At 48.3% G+C, this 13,331-nt stretch overlaps 1 protein-coding gene across 1 annotated transcript in view; it reads left to right on the forward strand.

The window, feature by feature from the left end:
* Window positions 1-13,331, forward strand: part of GAMT (guanidinoacetate N-methyltransferase) — a 37,214-nt gene that overhangs the window by 17,479 nt on the left and 6,404 nt on the right. The window contains exon 2 of the mRNA XM_069646767.1: window positions 11,764-11,909. Within this exon, the coding sequence (XP_069502868.1) occupies window positions 11,764-11,909 (146 nt within the window). The remainder of the gene's footprint in view (window positions 1-11,763; window positions 11,910-13,331) is intronic.

The following is a 13,331-nucleotide window of genomic DNA, read 5'->3' on the forward strand; positions in this document are numbered from 1 at the left end:
GTCTGCCTGGTTTCACAATTACTGATATAGCTCCTTCGTCGCCAGTCAATCTCCAGTGACTCTTCTCACAGTTTAAGTAACTACAGTGCCAAAGTCTTTGTAGAGTTCAATTCCAAAGAAAGCCTCAACTTTTTTTTTGCAAAACTATATGTACATGCCCTTTTTAGTAAATTCCATTTAGTTATTGCATTTGGTCTGTTTAAAGAAAGTTTGTATATCGTATTGACTCTTGATTGGGCAGTCTGTTATTTTGGACTGCTACACTTTGCTGTTTGCCTTACTCTTGGGAGTATACCCTTTGTTGGGTCAGGTTTCAACAGAAGGCGAACGATGTACATCTCTTAACTTTGCTTGTTTTCGCTTTATGTTGAAAGAGCCACACAGAGAACCCAAGCTACTCTGGTGTCCTAAACAGTTTTTACCTGGTCAAGAGTCTGAAGTCTAGGTTTGTTCCCAGTTTCTAGGCAGTCTGCATGAAGGTGAATCACCCAACACACCATGACCGCTACCAACCAAAAACGCACCATGTATGTGACCGGTTTCCCTGAACTGATGCGGCCATCAGCAATTCAGTTCTCTTGCTCTTCTCCCGCTCAGTCCTACTAACAAACCCTGCCACCCTTCTTGCATTACAGATCTACCAGAGTGCCAAGAGACCACACAGGTGGAAACAGTGTGTGGTACAAGAACCTTTAACATAGCATAACCATGCCATCTCACTGCCTCTTCACAGGGCAGTGCAATCACTCTTTGGAAGAGCTGCAATTTTTTTAATGATGCAGTATGAACACTTCTCAACAAGGCTGCAAAACCTCATTGTTACGGTACACACACTTCTCAGGGTTGGCCTGCTTTCACTGGGATAGTAAATAGGCATGTTATTACATTATTTCTATATTAACGCCCAATGCGTTATATAGTCATGGCTAGCCTCAGTGTACTTTTGCACTGTTGTACTATTGCTGTTTGAGTTGCTACAGTTGTCACCTCAAAGCCCTCCTGAGATTATAGCCTGCCCTCGGCCTTGTGCTATATGTTATAGGCATTAAACATATACACCTGTTTAATAGCTAATGTGGTGGAAATGTCAGTTTTGGGTGACATCAGAATTTTGCAAACAGACCACCTGTGAACTCATGGGGCTATAAAGGTGATCATTAGTAAGTTAGTTTGTGTCATGAATGAAGCTCACTTGACACAAAAGGACCAAAAGGAGAGGGGGGGGTCTCATACCTGAGTCTACCCTTATATGTTCACACATTAGAGAACTCAGATTAACCAATTCTGTAAAGGTGTTGAAAAAATATATTATTTTTCTTTTTTAGATTCAATTCGCCCTCTTGTGAGGTACTTAAGATTCCTTTAAAAACTGCTTCAAAGATGAAAAAATATATTTTTATTAAATTTCTCTATCCACATGGTATTAAAAAGAAATACATGTAACCGTATTCCTATTGGATACCTATATTCATTTATCTCAAAAGGTAGTATCCAGTTATTTGTATGTTTTCATGTTTTTTCTTCAAGAGTTGAAATCTCCCATATTTTACTTCTGTTCTGGTCTTTATTATAATTTTTCAGAATCCAGTTCAGAAATCTTGATGATTCCCATCTTTTTTTAGGGGAGTCATGGATCAGGAAGTCCGGCGATTCTTGATTGTCTATTCGTCTGGGACTAAACCTGCTATGGAAGCCACAAAAAAACCTTCCGATTTCAGTGGCAAGAGCGCCACATTCATCAGGGTTGGGCGGACACTTCTGAGTTGATGTGTCTATGTATCAGTAACTGGTTGAATGGTACCGGAAAATCCCACCTGTAGATGGGATGGGGATCACCACGGGTAACTCGGAGCAAGGGACGAGGACGGATACCAACGGCCCCTTGAGAAGTGCCCTTAAGAGAAAGACAGTGACCTGGCGTGATGAGGACACTAATCGAATACATGACCGACAAGAAATGCCATAGAGACCTAGCACCAACGTGTCCCAGGTATACACTGATCCACCTGCCAACGACTCAAGACCTTCGAAACAGCTTAGGGAGAAATAGACTGACTAAAGATCAGCATGATCTCCTAGAAAAAGGGTCATCTTTCGTCCCTACCACCATACATGATCCGTTTCAAACCCGAATTGAAGTAGCACAATTAGTCTGCAAAATCAGATTAAAGCAATACTTTCATAATACTTTGATAATATCACCTATACAGAATCAGAAAAGAGTGCCACCAATCTTACGGGGAAATCCACCTTTTATCCACCCCCACATGGAATTACTCTGGAATCTATAACCTTTGAAAAAGCATTGCTTAAGAAGATTGAGGAACTGGAGAGAGAAAAACTAGAAACATTTAACAACATCTCTAAAAAAAGAAAGACTGGCATTACGAGCATTGACTGACAATGAACAAATAATGATCAAACCGGCAGACAAAGGTGGAAACAAACCCAAACAAACATACAGACAGACCAGACACCTGCCTCTCAACATACACACAAAAACAAACATACAGGCAGGACAGACCCGATGGACCGTGCCCCTCCCACCCCCACTCTCCATTTAGGAGGTCTAACCATGCTATCATGTATGTCACACAGGAACTTGTAGCCAGCAACTCCTACACTAAATGCAGCGCTCTCACTCCTAGATGCCACATTTCCACTGGGATCTGGTGCCCTTCCTGTTGTGCATCCAGTGTCAATCCATGGAATCTTTGCCACTGAAAAATTATATAAAGCATCAGCGATGCTGTTATCCTTTCCACGCACGTGCCTTGAACAAAATATTCCACCTCAGGCACTGCAGCACAAACTCGCACAAAAGCCTGGACACCTGCTGATCCTTAGCCAACTGCCCGTTGACCACTGCTGTCTTCTCCACATTAAAGTTAACCTCCAAGAAAGCAATGCTCCCCCTCTCTCCAGTGCATTGGGCACACCATCTCCCCCTCCACTAAACCCCAAATCTTCCTGCCGCTGAAGCGCCCCGAGAATACCTGCACATCTCGCGACACAGGGTCCCCAAGCTGCCACATTGACACTCCATTAAAATCCTCAAAAAAACGCAACCAGACCTTAGTCATCCCTGAGAGCACCCAACACCTTTATTCTGTGGTGCGGTTGCTTCGCCCCAGCCATGGACTAGGCCATGTCTTTGCAAAATGTGCGCACAGAGACCAATACTGTGCACGCAAAATTCAAGTGCCCCAGCAACTTCTGCATGTATAACAGCGCCATCTTGCGTGCCCCCTGCTGCCTTTGCCAACATCCGGACCAAATTGCTCACCTTGTCCTCCGTCAAGAGTGAGGTCATCACCAGAGTCCAATTCTATCCCCAGAAAGGTCAAGACCAATGCCAGCCCCTAAGTCTTATCCTCTGCCAAGGAAACCCCCCAACTCCTCCTTCCCCTGAAAGACCTCTAGCTTCTCCCAATCTCCCTGCAGCTGATGAATAGAAAATCATCCAGGTAATGCAACACCTGCCTGAAACCTGATATGCAAGTAAAACACCACTGAAGGAAAGAGCTGAAATGCTCAAACAGTGCACAGGACACGGCACACCCCAGGGGCAGCTCATTATCAACAAATATCTGATCCTTAAATGATATCCCCAACAACCAGAAACCTTCCAGATGTACCAGCAGCAACCTGGACGTTGACTTTGTCACACGTTGCCAAAAATGCACTCCTACCACTCTCCCTCCCAAGCTCCACTGTATGATCCACTCTCGCATAGGACACTGCATAATCCTCCTCCGCAATGAAATAATTCACTGACATCCCCTCTGGCCAAGAAAAATGATGAATCAGTCTAAATTCCCCCTCCACCTTCTTGATTTAGTGGTGTCACAAAGGGGACACCACCAAATCCCCAGGCAACTCCAAGAATGGTCCTACTACCATCCCTTCTGCCATTTCTTTTGCCAACTTCTTCTCAACAATGTCTGGCTGCTCCTTTGCAAACTTCAAGTTCTCAGCCCACCTTCTCACCCTCGGGTCCCTGATCTCCCAACCTAAAACCCTCCTGAAACCCATCACCCAAAATCTTTGCTGCTGCCCTGTCCCGGTAAAAGCTCAGCCATTCCGCCAACTTTTCCAGCTTAACAGGAATATAGGCCTTTCTCCCACAATACCTCTCTGCACCCCTACCACTTCCCCTGTTTTCCAATGCAAAACATTGAGTGACAGGGTGGTGTGCCGCGCACCTGCTGCACTCATGCCGAAACTTACAGACCACCCTGACACACTTCCTTGCTAAAAAACCAGAATGCACTGGATGGCTGCCCCTGCCTCCGCCCCATATAAGGCGGGAGTAGGATGGGAGACTATGAAAGGGCTGTTAAGGCACAGCCAAGCCGCTTGCTGTATGCAACGTGGGTGCCGGCTGCATCCGTGCCATCCACTGTAATCATAAATCCATGTCAATCTCACCCCACACCACTGTTTGGTCTTTCCCTTATCCCTAAATTCCTCATCATGCCTTACCCATGCAAAACCCCCAAAACTCCTTCCTAATGAGGTCCATATATTTGAACAACACCACGCTCCTCTATGGGTGGGTACTTCTTACAATACACACTGGCGTATATTGGCAGATGTCCAATTATCAATCGTTACTGGGACCTTGGGCCACGCTTCCGGCCATACTCCCCTATGCAAAAGTTTAAAGACATCCACAAATTCCCCAGCCCATATGTTCTCTTTGGTGGCTGCCATCAAGTGTGCACCTAAAGGCTTTGTGATACCCATGTGTGGCAACTACCTTTACTAACCCCTGGCCCACTTGCCCCCTCTGCCATCTGGACCTCCTTATCTGGTGTCATGTTTTTCTGTACCTCCACCGTGCTCCTACTCCTCCCATCCACCCTCACCAATGCCACAGCAGCCCCAGCGGATTCCTCCTTCCCCAAACCCTGCTCCCTGCACCCCTAACCTGACCAACACTGCAGACCATTCTCTCCCTTGCTCACCTCTCAGAGGTCTGTCCGGTCCATCTCTACTTGCGACATCCAGGCCATGTCACTGCAACCCCACCCTTCATTCCTGATGGGACTCCTGCTGCAGGGACAAAAATGATCAGCAGATCTACTCTGCCTGTTTGCTTGGCCATGAGGTCAGCGCCTAGACCACCTCCACCGCACAGCTGCCATACCTCCAGCCTCCCCCACCCTTTCCTCCTGCTCCGCACACTCCGCCATATTCTCTGCATCCCCCTTGCCCTCTCTCCTCCTACACCATCCAATCCGCCTCCCCACCATCCTTCTCCAATGGCATATACCATTCTTGTTCGGTGAGCTCACTTGGGTCTGATTGGTCCTCCTCTCACCAGCATGGAGTGTCCACCTCAATGCTCCTCTGTCGTCTTCTCGGAGGGACTGCTCCAATCCCTTCCTGCGCTGCTCTCCCCAATAGAAGCGTCCAAATCTCTGCCCCCTCCTTGTGCTGTGGTAGGAGCCGAGCCCGCTACGCTGCTCTGCTCCCCTGTCTGGAGGGACTGTGCTGGACCCTCCCCACCTCGTTTAACCACTGGGAAGGGCATCCTGCCCCGCCCCCCTTACTCTGCACTCTTACTCAGGAACTCCTTCCATGCCCCTTCTGCTCTGTCGCCATGTCTCCACTACTACCCCCATATTCTCCTGCACCCGCCTTCTGTATGCCCCATCACTTTGCCCCTCCTGCCCTCCTGACTCTCCTTATCCCTGCCCAAAGGTGGGTCCGCCCCCTACATTCTCTCCTTGGCATGTCCTCCCTGCTCTTCCTAACACCTTTCATACTCACCTTATCCCTTGCCACCACATTCCCTGCTGAAGGCTGCATGCAACTACCGCTGTGAGGGCCCAGTCAGAGACAGCCCTGCACTGAGGTCCACCTTGCCTCGCATGCCTTCCCTTTCCCCTGTCACTTTTTGCACTGCCTACACCAACTGGCCCTCCCTGGACATGGGCCATACCAGGGCACTGCCCTCCCAACTATGCCACGCCAATAGCGTTCACCTAGTTGCAAATGTATCTAGTCTGTCAGATCCATTTTTTTTAACCTACCCTGAGGCCCTTTAATGACAGCCCCCTCCCAGTGTCCCCCCAAATGGTGCCCCAAAATAACACCATCCTAACCCCCTGTTCCTGCCCTGCATCATCGGAGTTGGCGAACCCGAGGTTTACCTACCCAACGACACCCCTCCTAACCGGAACCGCAGTCCACAACTAAAGAAGGTTGCCAAATCCCTACTGGCGCACTGCTGCCCTTGATGTGGGAGCTAGGCCAGCCTGCTACAACGCCACACTGCCCCCTGCCGGCCGCACCCCCGAATGGGCAGCATGAGAGAAGCCCTTGAGCAACCAAGCCGCACCTTCCTCCTTCCCGCCCAACTGTGTGCCACACAACTCCTGCTCCTGTAGTGACGGGCCACACTGGTCCTCGACTGGACCACAGCCCAGAACTCCCTCCACCGCCAGTTGCAACTACCTTGTCCCCTTGCGCCACCATCCCGGTTGCCCCCGCTCGCACACCACCAACCCAGCCGGCCAGACCCAACAGGCGCCGCTCCACCCCTCATCCTGACCACTCTTACGCCACCAGATAATATTCTTGTCTTTTTTTTTTTATCTCCCAGCGGCACTATCATGGGACAACTTGGCCGGCCAGCCACCTGACACATTGCAACCATTGGGGCAGGTAAAATCAGGAACATGACCCAACAACACCATTCCCAACCGTCGATTGCTCCCAATACTTCCCTGCCCCAATGGTGCTCTAGCCCATAGACCCGCTCCCTGCGTGGAGTGCCCAAATGGGGGTCCCGCTTCTGGAAGGTGATGGCTTAACCGTAGCTGTAAATCCGCTCCTGGTGTCCTTAAAGTCCCAACTTGGTGTGCCTTCTGTCACTTTATAACCACTGTGTCCTTGCATCTATACCTTTCAATTAATTATTGCTGAAATGTTTTGAGGCAAAAAACAATTTTGGCTCTTGTAACAGCATGTGTTGGCAATTGGCATCTTATTGCCAGGTAGTAAAGAGTGCCTGGAAAATGCCTATCCCAAAACAGTTGGCTTTGTCAATGCGTGTTCTATTTACTCGCAGAGGTCTGGGTACCCCTGACAGGGCTACACTATGCCACACTCGGGACAAACCTCCGCTCTCCTGGACATCTGGACTTACAATTTCACCCTCTGCATACACCTCTCAAACTCTAACCAAACACAACCACAAGCCTACAACACAGCAATCTGCACAAACCTCACTACACTGCAACAACAAAACAAACCACACATAATGCCTCATTACGAGTTTGGAGGTAGCCATGCCCTTAGTAAGGGCGTGGCTGCCTCCGAACTCGGGTCCGGGTTCCCTGGGTGGGGAAATACCGGGCCGTTCGGACCTTGGAGTGTCCGGTGTTTCCCCATTCATGGAACCCGGACCCGGTACATCCCATTCGAGCCCCCATAGGGCTCAATGTGGAGGATGCTAACAACGGGCCCGTTGTTGGCATCCTGGGCTGCTAGCGGGACCCGCTAGGGACGCTTGGTTTTACTGGGTGTCCTTGGCAGGTCCCGCAAGCAGACCTTGTAATGAGGCGGTGGGGGGTTGACGGCGCCTGCAGCTCTACCGGTGCTGTTGACCCCCTGCCGCTGCGGTCGTAATGAGGCCCATAGACTCGCACAACAGCACACGATGTCTACTGACCACAAACACCCAAGCCCAGCCAACGGACCCACCGGGCTGAGGCTGCCAACAGGACATGAATGCTATCTTGCACTTTTCCAGCTTATTCCCACTAACTCAGGCCCCCCCCCCCATTCCCTTTTTTCAGAGCTGCCAGAGCGCCATGGGACCACTCCGCAGTACAAATATCCTTTAACATTAACATCTGTCAACCTAAGAGTATTAAATATAAACAAAACTCGACCTCCTCTAGACAACACCAGTGACCTGACGCCCTCGTGTAAAACGCCTGGTCCTGTCGTTTTGCAGACTCTAGCACTTCATATCCTCATAGCCTTGGCACCTCCTCACTCCTGTCATCTGATTGGTGCTGCATTTACAGATCTGGTTCAGTCCACAGCACGTTGCCCTGATAGTGAGGACACAGCACGTTGCCCTGATAGTGAGGACTCTTTGATACGTTACACATGAAGGAGGTGGGGGGAGGGGGGCCGAGGCGATGTGCGCGACGAGTCACGGGGAGGGGATTTAGCGGGCAGGGCCAAAAGGAGCAGGTTAAAGGTTGGTCTGGACAAACTCTTGCAGCTGCGCCCGGCTAGGAATAGATATTGGGACAGCTGCAGAGTCGACATGTGTTCACGTAACACGAGTCGAGCTCTAGCTGCTGCGTGCAGGTTTAGACGTTGAGGGCTGGGGGCGCGCACGCGGCCTAAGCTGAGGGTGGCTGTGCCATATGGCAGGCGGGTCTCAAGAGCGTTCTACACAACGCTTTTATTTAACGCAATGTATGTATGTAACCGTTTGAAGGCAGTTTCAGAAACCTGAACAGTCAGCCAGGAACGCTTAGCGGCGCCTACAGTAGCAAAAGGCTACACTTTTTAAATGGTTGTTTGAACAGATTCTCGATACCACCAAAGCAAATTATGTGTGCACGCCACTCCCCTCCCACCAAATCACTACTCATTAACACTATTTGACCTATGCCGAACAATGGCTCTCTAATCCTGCCATTTTAGTGCATGCCACTTTGCATTCCTGTAAATGCCTAAATAGAAGTACCAACATGCGACTTGATGGTGTAGAAGCCTGGCATGCTTGATTATTTTACACCTGACATAGGCCAACTTGACATATTTGGGTTTAAGTTGAAGACACGGACGTACCCCGCAGAAGAGAGCCTTTCTTATCAAACAATCCGGTTGTATTCACCTTTTCACAAAGGCATGCATTTTGTTTTCAATGTGCGGAAGATTTGCACATCAAACAATCCACATTCAGTAGAGCAGAGATTGTGAGAGTAAACGTGTAGCCTCTGATGTTCTTTCTGCCCATGGCTCGAGGGAGCAGAGATGCACCACAAAGGAACCACCCCACCCTCCCAGACCAGCTGGCAAGGAAGGGGCACTGAGCAACCTGCAAATGTAAACTAGGTTAGGAGATGTGATGGGGCACATAGTTTCAGATAACAAATCACACCCAGCACACTGGGGGGAGGTGAGTTTTTTTTTTAACCCTTTCAGGCGCTTATATTGTAGAACCTATCACATTTTTTTAAAGTCTACCCTTGATTAGTCCAAGTTGATAGACCCTGACGGATGTATCTACAAAGTACAGTCCCTTTAATGTGTTTGCTGTCCGCCACTCATGCAGTCTGCAAACCTTTGCTCTGCCACGGCCCATTAGCTTGTATTTAAGGGGCTTAGCATGGCTGACATATCTTTTTTTGTGGCGGTCTCATTATGGTTGGAGCTGAAGCAGCTCAGGTTTCCTCTGTGACGGTGCTGCTTGTTCATTATCATTCTTATGTCCAAGTAGACCGAAACATATGTTCCAGTTTTGGCTCTGCCCGGGTCCTGCCCGCCTTGGCAGGGACCTACGCCAAGTCACGCACTCTTTCTGCATACCGCAGGTGTGTATTTTTCAGGTTATCCTCCCCGTCTGGCCCTGAGATGGGTGGGTGTTGCACAGGCCCCTCTTTGTGATGGTGCGGCCCCACACACGCTGCCCGTGCCCATGAGGAAGCATGCATCGCCACCATCCGCCCCTGGGGTGGACTTACTCGAGCCAGTCCACCTTTACCAGGGACGCCACATGCACTCAACCCAGGTCTTGTTTCTTGCCCCAGTCCGTTCGGTGGGCTGTATGGTCCTCTGCTAGTCCGAATGAAAGCAAACATAAACGAAGTAAATTACACTTCCATTCATAATCTTATTACAATTAAAAATATTGGTCACTTTTTAATGGTCCTCCTTTTCCAAAACCCTCCCCAGTAGGGTAAGTCCATTGTTAACAGGGGACGTCCTGTCCATTGTTACCAGTCTAAAGGTTATGTGTCTCCCCACCCCCCATAGTGGGAAATTCAGCAGTCAGGTAAGTTTCAGTTGGATGTATCTCACTAGAAAACGCCCTGAGCGTAGAACCTGTAAAGTTATGGACCAATGATACAGCTGTGTTGACCAAGGCAATTATTTCTTCCATGCTGCAGTCAAAAATATGCTCTAAACATACTTTGCTGGCTTTTAATCACATGTCTCTGCAGGAGGCAAATTGTAATGTTCCTTTTAGAATGTAACAAAATACATGGCGGATCTTTGCATCTCTACTATGGGAATACGAAATTAGCTGGGTAGAGAGCAATTGGAGCTAGAGAAACCAGGCAAATGGAATTCTATAATTCTCTTGGACGGGCTATTTAACAGGCCTAGGTTGAGAAAAGATTGTCTCCTTATTAGACGCGCCTTACTTGATTCCATTTTGCTGAATGGACGGGGAATCGTAAAGCCAATTCATCCTGCCTGATTTCTAAGGCTGACCTAGAGCATCTGCTTTATCTAATCCTCTTTGTTTGTCCAGCATATATTATTCCACGCCATTAATCTTGATGCCTCTCCTTTTAGGCAATGCAGACCAGCTCTGCTTTACTTATTAAAAGGCAGCACACCTGGAATAGCTTGGTCGTTGTCCCTCGACGCTGCATTGATTATTAGATGTACATTGTCAACATTTTGAAGGAATTGAGAGGCTATGTTAGAATTGAAGATAATCTGTTAGTTGATGAGCCTTCATTTAACTACTTTTGTGTTTTGATAATGTATTTCTAATTACTATACACGTTTTTATTCACTTTACTGGATCTATATGTTTTATCTGATGCTGACTTTTGGATTTTAAATGATTACTGGGGCAGGGTATTTATGCTTATTTTATGGGACAGGTTTGTGTAGGTTTTCATGTAACTGTTAACGGACTGTCCATCTAATCAAACTATGGCACCCATCGACGATTTATAGACTAACATGTGGTGACTTCATTTCATGAGTTTGATGTAATTATATGTTTGAATAAACTTGTATTCATTTTATAACCCCTTTGCTGTGTGGTGTGCTTTTCTTTTTATTATTCCCCCTCAGACATTCTTTCTTCTATCCTTGCCCTTGCACCATCTATGCCCTGTGTCTATAATCCTACCAAAAGGGCTCCATTTGGGCTGAGGGTTACAAATGGCCCCTCTTAGACTGTTCATGCCACCTTCTGCACCTATTAAACTGATGCCTGTTACAGATGGTTTTGCCGGAACAAAGGCAGTGGGAATAATAAAGGGTTTGCTCACCGGGAGGTCTGCAGCAAGGGCGGCTGGGACACTTCCTAACACTTGAAGGGCCTTCCTGGTGGGTTTCGCTGTGACAGCAACTGGGAGGGTGGGGAAAATCCCGTGCACAGCTGCATAATGGTCCGTTTCTCATCACTGTGGAGCCTGGGCAGGGTTTCTTGAGAACGTTCAGGATCTTCATGGGGGTGAAGGGACATTCCTGAAGTTGCCCCCATGTGCTTGGAGACCATGCCCGCCCCCCTGGTGGTCCATACTATTCTCCATATGTGGTTCTGGTTTACTCTCTACACTGAGCATGCCCTTGAGTTCAGGCACTTGTCACCCCAAGTCCCTGTAACCTGGAGTTTGTTCCTCGTTGTCTCACAGCATTTCCCCTATCCCTGGATCTCTGAACTGTCTTTGTCACTCAACCTCTGCATACATGTCAGTCCCCTGTAGCCTTCAGTGAGGTTGCCATGTTGGGCGCTGACCCTTGTCCTTTCTGTTACAGGGGGCCGTGTGCTGGAGATTGGCTTTGGCATGGCTATCGCAGCCACAAAGGTGGAGCAGTTCAACATTGAGGAGCACTGGATAGTTGAGTGCAATGATGGGGTCTTCCAGCGACTTGAAGAGTGGGCAAAGAAACAGCCGCACAAGGTAAAGGCTACCAATCCCTCTCATGAACCATCCATACACCAAAAGGCTAGTTTCTATTCCTTTGTTGCTGGTCAAATATACAATGATCAATAACGTATAGGCACAGCTGTGTGTGCGGGGGGGGAGGGGTCAGAGAGCCCAAGATATGGTTGTCAAATATGAGCAAGAATGTAACACAGGGAGTGAGTTTACAAAAGTCATTGCAACATTTTAGGAAAAAAGGCAACCACATTTTAATGCATTACATTTACTGATGCCCCACATTACCATGCGTGACCATTTTGACAGGGTTATCTGCATATGCCCACATCGAGCCATGCCTGCCAATGAGGCTCTATGGTATGCCAAGAATGCCTTCTAAGTCCGAGGTTGAGCCTTGCATGCCAAGCACCATAGGCCAGGGTTAACCATCACATGCGCGTAGATTTTCTCATATACCACTGTCGTATGTCGGGACAGCTCACTGTGCCTAGGTTCAACTTCATAGGTACAGCTTCACATGCGCAGCTCCAACTTCTCAACCATGCGTGACGACTCTTTGATTTGAAGGAACCGCATCACATGGGCTTTATAACCCATGGCCTTTTCATATGACCAGTCTGTCCACAGAAAAGTGCTATGGCAGTTTCGACATTGCCATGCTATATACAACAAAAGTAGCAATCCTGCAAGCTCCCTCACGCAGCTAATGGGTAAAGTACATGCTTACTTTACGAACAGAATAGGTCCAGCACAGATGATGGCAGTAGACCATTCACTCGCATAGCAGTTGCACCTGGTTTCCTGCCACAGAACAGGTTTAGCATGGGCAGTCAGAATGCAAGCTTCACTCTGGCAGAGTAGGTATGTCAGAAAGCAGTTGTGCAAGCCTCCTGCCACATAATATCCACATCACAGATGGCAGTATTGCACGACTGGTCTAGCACAGGAATGCTTGATTGTTCATTCCATCCCGGTATATTTAAGTAGCTTAGCGCTAAGTACGATGGAGAAGGAAGCTCTTCAAGTGCATGCCAAAAACACCCGCTATAGCTATTTAGGGGGGCACTTTCCCCTGACTTCCCAGTGCCGAACCGACCAGTTCTGCAGTCTTTCTGACAGTAGCTATCTGCAGTTGGAAAAAGCCTCAATATGTTGTGTCTAAAATAGAGTGGGGATAGCCACGTAACAGTAGAGTTCATACCCTGGTTACATTGGGGAGAGGGACTCTATCGCACACCGGGGATCAGTCGGAATTGTGCACGCCTTATGTTGCGGTCCCATTAGGCTTCGGCTCTTCTAACTCTAAGAGTACTGAGGTCTGGGAACCAGTGTTTTCCTACTGGTTAGGAAATTGGAATGTTTATGGGAAAAGTGGGGAACAGCCAGCACTGGAAGTCTATTTCCCAACAGAAGCAGTGATATCCTGAAAAGATGAGATGT

Source organism: Ambystoma mexicanum, chromosome 1p, assembly GCF_040938575.1.
Source record: "Ambystoma mexicanum isolate Mex_15411 chromosome 1p, UKY_AmexF1_1, whole genome shotgun sequence".
Lineage (NCBI taxonomy): Eukaryota > Metazoa > Chordata > Amphibia > Caudata > Ambystomatidae > Ambystoma > Ambystoma mexicanum.